Raw genomic sequence first — 12,547 nt, forward strand, 5'->3', positions numbered from 1 at the left:
CTTTCTATTAGTGAGGCTCAGAAATTAAAATCCAGATGGATTTTAGGGTGTGTAAAATGCCAGTTGCCAGACGCTAACTTAATTCACTGCATATATAACTGCCCCAAAATGCGACAATTCTGGGCCAAATTACAGTTTTTTACAAGTAAAATTTGTAAGGAAGAAATTAAATTTTGTATTTACGATATCATATTTCTCTGTAATGGGAAACTATGGGGATCCAGAACTAAGTTACTTAATTTAAGTATAATCTTGGGTCACAATGTAATTTGTAGGATCTGGAAAAATATAAAACCTCCAACTTTAAGCATAGTTATTAATTCCTTGAAAGATTAATTAATTTTGGAACAATACAGGCCATGTAGCTCTGGGGAGACATCTGTTGCTAAAACTCTATCGAAATGGGAGTGCTTTATCAAATACCTACCACTAGCAGAATTAAATCAAATTTTCTCCCCATTCAGATCATCTAAACTTTTAGACCAATGGGAGATAGATAATCTCTAGAGATCTTTGCTAGGGGCGGTCATGGTGATGGGTGGGTGGTCCTTTTCTATTTTTTTTTTCTTCTCTCCAGGATGAAGTTAAGGCTTATACTGGAGTTCTTTTTTCTTCTTTCTTTTTTTATGTTTTTATTATGTTATTTTATAATGTATTATACTTGATCAAATACCCTGGGACACTTTTTGTGTTTAAATTATTGTTATAATAGATGTTGTCCTGTGTGATGAAAATGCTTTTTGCTTTAAATGTATTATGTAATTGGAAAATAAACAGAAATATAAAAAAAATCGGTGTTTTATGATACCTGATTTCAATAAAAACCTTTTTACCACTTTCTAAACATGTGAAAGGTTTCTTCCGTTGTGAATCCTTTCATGCTTTTTCAGATTACTCATATGTGTAAAACTTTTCCCACACTCTTTACATGTGAATGGCTTTTCCCCTGTGTGAATCCTTTTGTGACTTTTCAGATTACTCTTTTCTGTAAAACTTTTCCCACACTCTGTACATGTGAAAGGCTTTTCTCCTGTGTGAATCCTTTCATGAGTTTCCAGATGATTTATTTGTGTAAAACATTTCCCACAATCTGTACATGTGAAAGGCTTTTCTCCTGTGTGAATCCTTTCATGCTTTTTCAGATGACTCTTATGTGTAAAACTTTTTCCACACTCTGTACATGTGAAAGGCTTTTCTCCTGTGTGAATCATTTCATGAGTTTCCAGAATACTCTTTTCTGTAAAACTTTTTCCACACTCTGTACATGTGAAAGGCTTTTCTCCTGTGTGAATCCTTTCATGCTTTTTCAGATCACTCTTTTGTGTAAAACTTTTTCCACACTCTGTACATGTGAAAGGCTTTTCTCCTGTGTGAATCATTTCATGAGTTTCCAGAATACTCTTTTCTGTAAAACTTTTTCCACACTCTGTACATGTGAAAGGCTTTTCTCCTGTGTGAATCCTTTCATGCTTTTTCAGATCACTCTTTTGTGTAAAACATTTTCCACACTCTTTACATGTGAAAGGCTTTTCTCCTGTGTGAATCCTTTCATGACTTTTCAGATTACTCTTTTCTGTAAAACTTTTTCCACACTCTGTACATGTGAAAGGTTTTTCTCCTGTGTGACTCCTTTCATGAGTTTTCAGATTACTCTTTTGTGTAAAACTTTTTCCACATTCTGTACATATGAATGGCTTTTTTCCTGAGTGAGTCCTTTCATGAGTTTTCAGATAATCCATTCGTGTAAAACTTTTTCCACACTCTGTACATGTGAAAGGCTTTCTTTCTGTGTGAATCATTTCATGACTTTTCAGATTACTCTTTTGTGTAAAACTTTTTCCACACTCTGTACATGTGAACAGCTTTTCCCCTGTGTGATTCCTTTCATGATTTTTCAGCTTACTCTTTTGTGTAAAACTTTTTCCACACTCTGTACATGTGAAAGGCTTTTCTCCTGTGTGAATCCTTTCATGAGTTTTCAGACTATTTATTTGTGTAAAACTTTTTCCACACTCTGTACATGTGAAAGGCTTTTCTCCTGAGTGAATCTTTTTATGGGTTTTAAGATGATTCATTTGTGTAAAACATTTGCCACACTCAGTACATGTGTGTGGTTTCTCACCTGTGTGAATGTTGTAGTGTTCTAGTAAATTAGACTTCCATCTAAAGCTTTTTTCACATTCTGTAGATTTGAAAGGTTTCTCCTTTGTATGAATCATTTGGCTAGACTGTACACTTTTCTCTTCTTTAATATGTTTTGAAAACTTAGTAAATGTGTGTGGTTTATCCTCTGGGATAATAATTTCACTAGGTAAGTCATAAATGTTGTCCTCTTGTTTGATGACTACATTCCACTCTGTACATAATGATTGCTTCCAAGTTCCTGCCAATTCACCATCTTCTTTAAATATCTGCTGTGATATCCCCAATGTTTGTGAATAGCCATTGGTGTCTGAGACTATTGGAGTTTGTGGTATCATTCTGAGGCTTAATGGAGTAAAGCATGGATATGAACTATTCATGCATTTGTCTACATAAAAAGAAATGGAATAAAGACAAATAAGACTGTTTATTCTTTATAATATAATCCATCTCAATAAAAACATTTTTTATACTAAAAAAATGTCTTCTGTTTTGTATTTTAAATGTATTTACCTGTAAATCACAAATTAAAAAGCATGAGAGAGAATGTAAACATTACTACATTACTACACCTAAATTACTGATGAAAATAAGTTATAGGGCCGCATTAAACAAGGTGCATGTGGATAATGTTCTCAGCCAGAGAACAAGTACATCTGTATTCTGGGCAAGAGAGGTGGCATCTACCATCCTCATATAACATTGCACAAGCAACTGCACATAAGCCCTGCCCGGCTCATGCACAACCAGTTGGGTGAGAACATTATGTCTTTATCATCACAGACTTATCAACAGTGTGAGATGTTTTGAGAGGGTAAGAATCAGTGACCTTATGATAATCTTTAGCTTTCGACTGTGGTTGTTCTATTTATATAAACAGCCAAAAACTTTATTAGTTTAATAATACTTACTGTAAAATTAAGCACACAAATCAGTGGTGGTTCTGGGGGAGTTGTGGGTGTTCCACACATGGGAACAAGGAAGGCATAAGTGTAGTTATGAGTATTCCATGAGTAAGGTCAGAGCAGGGGAAGGTGACGTTGATGGTGTTCTGAGTACAGAACTAGGTCAGGGGGCGAGGTTAGGCTTTTGTTGGACATGATCTATCTAAAACAACAGAGGGGGTAGTAGTTTTTTTTACCCTCCTCCTCAGTCCAATGGGGGTTGCTCCTTCTTTATAACTGTCAGAGACACAATGTATGTAAAGATGCATATATAAATATAATAGTTTATATTTGTTTAATGAGCTATATATTCTATTTTCCCAGTAATTAAAGTCAGCATAATATCTATTTTACTCACCTAAAACATATGAGTTCATGCTGATAACAGGCTCCAATGTCTGTGCTCAGGAAGAAGGTTCCCTTATTCACTCAATACCTGATATCTCTCAGTGATCTGGCCGTGTCTGTAAAAAGTATATTAAATGGTTTAAACAGATAATAATAAATAATGGTTCTGATGAACTTTTTAGGTTATTACATATGTGCTATTGATTCAGCACAAGCATTTAGTACAGTTACCTCTGTGGGTGTTATAATAGCCCCTTAAATACGAATCTCCCCAGATCTATACAACATAATGGTAGAAAATCTATTGAAGTGGGGCCCTATCACAACTTTACAAATATATTATAATCTTTGTTTTATATAATTTATATGAAACAATATTTTCTCCTGAAACAAATGTTAAATATCAGTAGTTTACATATAAGTTAAATGTGATACTGCACTATTGGTATTGTACTTCCTACTAATTCTCCCTGTCAGACATTTTGTCATGTGCTCCACCCCCAGTCCTTTAACTTCTCTTGGTCAATACTGAGTTTACTTAAATCACACTGCAATGGGGTGTGGGAGAGATAGGCACTAAAATGTTAATTTCAATTGTTATCTTGGATAGAGTTAAGAAAATAAAGAATGTGTGTTTACATAGAGAGATAATATAATGAGATGTTCTTTTGGGTAATTCAGTCCATTTAAAAGAACCATAAATTATAAAATTGCAAAACCACAGATGCAAAATAAAAATACAATGCAATAAAACTTACTATGATTTTTAAAAGAGCAATAGATTGTATTCTGATAAATGTAGTTCTGCACATGTACCATGTGACAGCTATCAGCCAATAACAGACTCATATTATCTTTATAAAATTTGAACTCCTGCATATGCTAAGTAGGAGCTGGTGCCTTATAATAGGTCATTAACCCTTTCAGTGCTAACGACGGCTCTGAGCCATCGCAGAGTTTCTCACTCAGGTGCTAACAATGGCTCAGAGCCGTTGCTATCACTTTTCCACCTTGAGGGAGATTTGGGGGCTCCCACACACTTCTACCCCAGCGTTTAGGCTTGTATAGTGACAGGCATCACCAAGGCTTCACGTTTTGCGCTGTGACGTCACATGTAATGATGTGATGACATCACTGTGCAACTTTATTAAAAATAGACAATGACAAGAATAGTGAAAAGAGGCATGCTGCTTAGAAGCCTGTAACTCAGGCATCTAAGCAGCTACAGACCCAAGATCCAACAGTGTAAGTCGTGGGGGTCTGAAAGAAATAAATAAAAAAAAAATATTTTAAAAAAATAATAAAAAAAACCTTTAGATCAGCTTAGCACCCAGGTGGGAATGTGCTTAGCACTCAAAGAGTTAAAAAGGCTGTGTAGAATTTGATAATGAAAATAAATTACAAACAGTATAAAGTGTATGGCAAATTTCACCTTTAGGTTTAGTTTTTATGTAAAATAACTGTTTGACGTTTTATACACCGGTAAAACAAGTCATTAGAAACACATTAAAGGGACAGCAAAGTCAAAATTAATCTTTTATGATTCAAATTTAAACAACTTTCCAATTTCCTTCTAGTATCAAATCTGCTTTATTCCCTTGAGGACCTTTGTGACAAAGCTTATAATGCACTATGGTGCGCTAGCTGCTGATTAGAGGTGCATACAAGCCTCTTGTCATTGGCTCACCGTATGTGCTCAGCTAGCTCCCAGTAGTGAATTGCTGCTGCTTCAGTAAAGGATATCTAGAGAATAAAGCAAATATCATAATAGAAGTCAGTTGGAAAGTTGTTGAAAATTATATGTTTTGTTTAAATGATGAAAAACATTTGGGGTTTCTTGTTATTTTAAGGGGAGAACAAATTTACAGGACACTGTCCCTTTAAGTCTGATCATGTGACATAAACAGCAGCAGCTGAAGATGCAGAATACACTTACTAAGGTCTTTACTAACAACAAGAATCAGTCTCAGATCAGTGGGATAAACGTTCTGATGATAAACAGGTGCAGCTAATAGAAATAAGAAAAGTATTATAAAATAACCTCATTAGAAATAAAATAATATGCAGATCACAAGATATTTATCATTAGATCAGTATATGTGATGAGACTGATACAACAGGGCCATAAGCTGAGTGATATTTATTACTGAAGCAAATAGCAGCTTCAGACTAATATTAAATGAAAATGGTTTATCTGGGCTCTACAGTTAATTATAAACCTATAGGGAAATACAGGATTCTAATTGGCTGATACATACAAATCTATTGCTCATTGGATAACAGGAACAACCCCACAAATGTATCATTAGACAGACCTCCTCAAGCTTGAAAATATGGTTAGGTTCTGCTAAAACTGCTGTAAATCATTATGTATTAAATATAGAAAACAAATGAAATAAGTACAGTTGAGGTTATTTTTTTTATATAAACTCAGTCTCTTATATGAAGTGAAATATTTTATCTTTATCATAACAAAATACAGAACAATATTTTCTCATCATTATATAAAACACAACAGTGTGAGGCTGTTACTAAAGATTTATGTCAGGGTTTGCACATTACCGTTTAGCAGAAGCTCTGTAAGTATGAAGTCTCTCTGGTTCCTCCTGTGATATCACTGAGTGTTACACAGATATTTATACTAATGTGGGAGTGTCACCTTTCTCTGTGTGACTCACATGAGTACAACTTGTCAGTTGGGAGACAATGAGAGGGTCACACATGGACTTTTGTTCTCATATAGATGTCTATTGTCCCCTCTGGTGTCACATGAATACAGAGTCCCTGCCTCCCCCTCAGGGTGTGATTATCATATGGATAAGTAAGGAGGACACAAACTGTTTATTTAAATTTGAGAGATGTTTCTGTTGTGTCCTAAAATATCTCAGGATACAGCATTATATTATTTTTTTATTGATTGAAATTGTTTTTTTAAACATTTATTTATTGTTAACATGAACATAGTAGAGTATCACAGACATCTATATTATAAACACAAGTATCAATTGCGTCTGCAATAAAAGGCCATCTTGTTACAGTCTGTGTAAAAGTAAAAAAAGAAAAGGCTCTTTACAGAGATAAGACAATCCTTATCAATTCCTACTGCATTTTTAATCACAATAATAATTTTTACCAACGACAACAATAACTTGAATACAGTAGTTGCAATGACGTGAGCTTAAGTTCTGCAGTTGTAGTATCTGAATGAGATATATGGACTATGTATCACGTGATTTTCTAACTTTCCTGAAGGATGTAAGATAATAATCTCAACAGAAAGAGGAATACATGACTGTCTTGATAGAGCTTTAAGTATACCATTTAGTATCGTCACCACAAGGGGGAGTAGGAAAAACAAAACAAAACAAAAAAAACGAGAAAACCTGAAGTGCCCCCCATCCCTCCCCGCTCCCTCTCTCCACTAATCAATCCAAAATAATGGGTAGCTACCCGCGTTGATCAGCTGTAGAATATAAGTAGGTTGGCTTATAGGCTTAATTAATTGATGTTGTACAGGAGGTGGGAGTGACAGGATAACTATACTCCATTTGTCCAGAAATCTTTTTAGCTGAGCCTCACTGAACTTTGAGATTGCATATTGTTCCACCATACATTGTTTCAGCGCTTCTTTTTTAAATTTCATAAATTTGGGGGAATGGGAGAGTTTCCAATTTTTCAGGATCAGGTTCCTAGCTATTAATATTAAAGTATTAATTAGCTTATAGTTTTTTTTGTTGCTGTGAAAATTTAACTAGGAAGATAACCATTTGAGCCTCTAGACTTATTTCTGTCTCTAGGATTCTGTTCAGCCAAAACTTAATTTTCAGCCAGAACTGTTGGATTTTGGGACAAGACCAAATGCAATGCAAAAGATTTGCTTGTTGCGCCTGACACTTCCAGCACCCACTAATGTTTCTATACCATTTTGATAGTTTATCGGGAGTGATATATGTTGCATAAATCATTTTTAAATGCAGTTCTCGCCATGCAAAGGCGTTTCCTGTTTTATTAAGTAGATTCAGACTCACTTGAATATGATGAGGCCTAAGTTCTGGAAAGCTATTGTTCCAGATAGCTACTATTTTCTCTAATTGGGCCTCGTGTTTGGAAGCGATCATCAAGCGATAAAATGGGAAGATTGACGTAGACCCACTCTTATATTGATTTATTAAACTCCTTAGTGGGGCATATGTTCAATTTGAACCAAATTTAAGTTTGAGTTCTGCAATAAAATGCTTGATTTATAAGTATGCATCTTGATCAGTTTGTGGAAGATCAAATTCTACTCTGATATCAAGAAATGATCTAATTATTATTTCAGGAGTAACTAATTGTTTAATGAAAGTCAGCCCTTTCAATTTCCATATCTCAAAAACCTTATAAGTAAAACCTGGAACAAATCCTGGACACCCTTGGATTGGGAGATATTCAGAGACAAATGGAGATGTTCCTATTGCTACACAAAATTTCTGCCAATCCAAAATCACGTTTTTAAAAGTCGGCATCTTAGCAATTACTGGGGGAAGTTGTGCAATTGGACAATGGAGTAATGCTTTTAAACTGAATGTGTAGACGAAAATCCAGTCAACAGCCAGTTTTGCTATTGTGGCAATATTGTAATAAGTAATATTAGGGAAAGCGAGGCCCGCCGACTCTTTAGGGAGTGCTAGTGTATTTAAGGCAATTTGCGGTCTCTTTCCTTAACAAAGAAATTCATTCGATATTCGATTGAATAATCTTACATCTGCCTTATGCAAGAAAAGAGGTATATTTTGAAGAAGATATATTAACTTTGGTAAAAGTATAATTTTGATAAGCATAATACGAGCTGAAAGTGAGATGGGCAGAGAGGTCCAGTCTTTCAGTTTCTGCTTACAATAGTTGAAGAATTCAACATAGTTCAGCTCATACCATTCTTGGGGAGTTTTTGATATCACTACTCCTAAATACTTTATTTGAGTAACTTCTCTGAATGGGTGCTCTAATGGATGGTGAAAAGTTCTGTGGATCCAAAGTAGTTCAGATTTTTGTACATTAATTTTGTAACCGGAAAAAGACGCAAATACCTGTACTGACTCTAGTAGTTTAGGTAGGCTTTCTTTTAGGTCAGATAAAAAAAGTAATAAGTCGTCAGCATACAGGGCTAGAACGTATTTTTGTTTGCCAATCTGGATACCTGCTAACTGCTGTCTAAGAAGGATCGCCAATGGTTCTAACAAGATATTAAAGAGGATAGGCAAGAGAGGGCATCCCTGCCTAGTGCCTCTCTGCAGAGTAAAGCCCTCAGTTGTTGAGCCATTGATAAAAATTGCTGAAGAGGGGTTGTTATAAATAGTCTTAATTAATTTTGTAAAATACCCAGAAAAGCCAAACTATTCCAAGGCCAAAAAGAGATGGTCCCAACAGATGAAGTCGAAAGCCTTTTCGGCATCGACTGTTAAAATAGCGGCATCCTTTTTTAAAACTTTCTTATTATTCAGCAGATAGTCCAAGATGAGCATAACTTATATTATTGATTGAAATTGTTATTCTAACATAATTTTGTTGCAAACAGATGTATAATTTTAACCTGTTATTAGATACATACAGTATGTGATACAATGCTGAGTATTTCAATATTAATCATTTGACCCTTTTATTGTTTGTTTACTAACTGTACAATTTCTTTTTCTAATCTTTCTAGCATACATTATATTTCTTATATATACTGTGTGTATATATATATATATATATATATATATATATATATATATATATATATATATATAATTTACCCAAATATCAGCACTCACTGTTCCCTTTTTCAAAGTGCGGGGTGCAATCCAGATAATATCCAAAATAAATCCCAAGAGATGCACTGAAGACGGGGGTCACTCCCTGAAAACGTTAACTCACTTTTAATACATTCTTTGCAACATGGCGAGTGCATCTCTTGGGCTTTATTTTTATATATATATATATATATATATATATATATATATATATATATATATATATATATATATATATATATATATATATAAAATTCTACACATATACATTGATGCACTCTGCAACCAACTGTGTGCTTTTGTAATTAGTCACTGTATTACTTTTTGTATTTAAAAGAAGCCCCCGTCAGCTGGGTAACATTTTCCATACATATAATATATACTTATATACATATACACAAAACTTATTGCTCTGTCATAAATCCATACTTTGCAAAAGCCTAAAATAAAACATTTTACAGTAATTGTGGGTTTGTTATTATCTAGCATTTAAAAAAAAAAAAGAAAATAGTAAAAACTAAATATCAATTGTTAAATGTCTGTAAAGCTGCATGTATTTAAATTAACCCCTTAGTGACCAGACCATTTTCAATTTTCTTACGGTTAAAGGGACACTTAGTTGCCAACAGTCCCTGATTTCCAGGGACAGTCCCTGGATTTTGTTGTATGTCCCTGGATTTTTTTTGTCCCTGGAAATGCCCCTGAAAATCTCTTTTGCACAACATTTGTTGTTTATATATATATATATATATATATATATATATATATATATATATATATATATATATATATATATATATATATATATATAGGTGGCCCTCGTTTTACAACGGTTCAATTTACACCCTTTCAGAATAACAACCTTTTTTTCCAGTCACGTGACTGCTATTGAAAAGCAATGCATTTATTAAAATAGCCAGTAGGTGAAGCTGTCCACTTGTGCTGCAGCAAAGCCAAGCAAGCTGAAATTAATCAGTTAGTTTAACCAGATCTGAGCTATCGAGCAGATTTCAAAGGAACAAGATCTTCCTGTCTATAAATCAGTCCAGATTGGAATGCATAGAAAGAACTGTTTGCAGAAAAATGCAAGTGAAGTCTGTGTTGTGTGATTATTTTATTAGGTTTATAATGCTGTTTAGCAGTTAAAGTCTTCATTTCAAAGCTTTAAAAATAAATGTATTAGGTGTTACCTATGACAATTTTAAGAGGGGCCTGGAACCTATCTCCCTCATTTCCCATTGACTTACATTATAAACTGGGTTTCAATTTACAACGGTTTCGATTTACAACCATTCCTTCTGGAACCTAACCCCGGCGTAAACTGAGGGCTACCTGTATATATATATATATATATATATATATATATATATATATATATACACATACATATATACAGATAGATAGATGATAAATAGATATAGTGTATTATTTAAATATAATTAATTCCTAATGGAATATATTATTTGTCTTTCTAATTTTGATGCTGTGTTGTAAAAATAACCATATGCCCAGAATGTGTTCCAGAGACTGGGCAGGTGTAAGAGCTTGGTGCTGTAATCTGTATAATAAACTATGGATACGGCTAAATTATACTATTACTATCAAATGGGTGTGTTTTGATTGCAGAACTGAGGGGGCGGAGCAGTTGAACAGTAGGTCGTCAATACTCCAGTAACCCGCTTGCTTGCTCTGCTGCAAAGTGTCCCTGGAATTTTTTTTTGAAATGTTGGCAACTATGGGACAGTTTATCCAAAAAGTGTTCAATTTTTAAACACAATAGCAGGAATAGTTGAGTATAGTGGTGCTGAACATTCTGTTATAATCATGCTCTGTATTTAGAAATATTTTTTTGAAATGTCTGTTATGGAGTTATGCAAATTATGTGACTCTGTTTGTTTATGGTGATATTGCATTGCCTTATACTTCCTGTTTCCTGTTCCTACCTCTGACCTGGATGCAGTTCTTTAGTTCAATATGATTCCTCATACTAACAGCTTGTAGTGTCTTTATTTCTATACATGAAACATGGTGTCAGAAGTATCTAGAATCAGGACTGAGCCTCTTGCTTGGAGCACAGCAGCTTTAAGATACAGCACAGCTTTGTGAGTTACAGCCTAAAACGTTTTTTGTTTTTTCTGATATTTGAGAGCTTAGAGACTTAAAGACAATATGACTGCCATGAATTGCATACCTCCCCCAGAGGAAATGAGAATCAGTGGGGATTGCAGCAGCAATTGGGAAACTTTCAGAGCTGAATTTGAAGATTATTCCCTGGCTACAGGGTTAAATGAGAAATGTGCAGCAGTGCAGGCAGCAACTCTGAGAAGATTCATGGGCAGTGAATGCAGCATGTGTATAAGCACAATCTGACCCTCACAGGAGTGCACGCAGCTGAGAAGAGTCATGGGCAGTGAATGCAGCATGTGTATAAGCACAATCTGACCCTCACAGGAGTGCACGCAGCTGAGAAGAGTCATGGGCAGTGAATGCAGCATGTGTATAAGCACAATCTGACCCTCACAGGAGTGCACGCAGCTGAGAAGAGTCATGGGCAGTGAATGCAGCATGTGTATAAGCACAATCTGACCCTCACAGGAGTGCACGCAGCTGAGAAGATTCATGGGCAGTGAATGCAGCATGTGTATAAGCACAATCTGACCCTCACAGGAGTGCACGCAGCTGAGAAGAGTCATGGGCAGTGAATGCAGCATGTGTATAAGCATAATCTGACCCTCACAGGAGTGCACGCAGCTGAGAAGAGTCATGGGCAGTGAATGCAGCATGTGTATAAGCACAATCTGACCCTCACAGGAGTGCACGCAGCTGAGAAGAGTCATGGGCAGTGAATGCAGGCATGTGTATAAGCACAATCTGACCCTCACAGGAGTGCACGCAGCTGAGAAGAGTCATGGGCAGTGAATGCAGCATGTGTATAAGCACAATCTGACCCTCACAGGAGTGCACGCAGCTGAGAAGAGTCATGGGCAGTGAATACAGGCATGTGTATAAGCACAATCTGACCCTCACAGGAGTGCACGCAGCTGAGAAGAGTCATGGGCAGTGAATGCAGGCATGTGTATAAGCACAATCTGACCCTCACAGGAGTGCACGCAGCTGAGAAGAGTCACGGGCAGTGAATGCAGGCATGTGTATAAGCACAATCTCACCCTCACAGGAGTGCACGCAGCTGAGAAGAGTCATGGGCAGTGAATGCAGCATGTGTATAAGCACAATCTGACCCTCACAGGAGTGCACGCAGCTGAGAAGAGTCATGGGCAGTGAATGCAGGCATGTGTATAAGCACAATCTGACCCTCACAGGAGTGCACGCAGCTGAGAAGAG

At 35.7% G+C, this 12,547-nt stretch overlaps 1 protein-coding gene across 2 annotated transcripts in view; it reads right to left on the bottom strand.

Annotated features, from left to right (window-relative positions):
• Window positions 1–531: 531 nt before the first annotated feature.
• Window positions 532–12,547, bottom strand: part of LOC128659897 (gastrula zinc finger protein XlCGF26.1-like) — a 70,266-nt gene continuing 58,250 nt past the window's right edge. The window contains exons 1-2 of one of the 2 annotated variants that reach the window (XM_053713485.1): window positions 1,751–2,075; window positions 532–1,678 (exon numbers count right to left, since the gene is read on the bottom strand). In XM_053713485.1, the coding sequence (XP_053569460.1) occupies window positions 840–1,678; window positions 1,751–2,075 (1,164 nt within the window). In that variant the 3' untranslated portion in view covers window positions 532–839. Of the gene's footprint in view, window positions 2,157–12,547 lie in introns of those variants that run through there. The other variant, XM_053713484.1, reaches the window with a different exon arrangement.

This window comes from Bombina bombina, chromosome 5 (genome assembly GCF_027579735.1).
Source record: "Bombina bombina isolate aBomBom1 chromosome 5, aBomBom1.pri, whole genome shotgun sequence".
In the NCBI taxonomy this organism is placed as follows: Eukaryota; Metazoa; Chordata; class Amphibia; order Anura; family Bombinatoridae; genus Bombina; species Bombina bombina.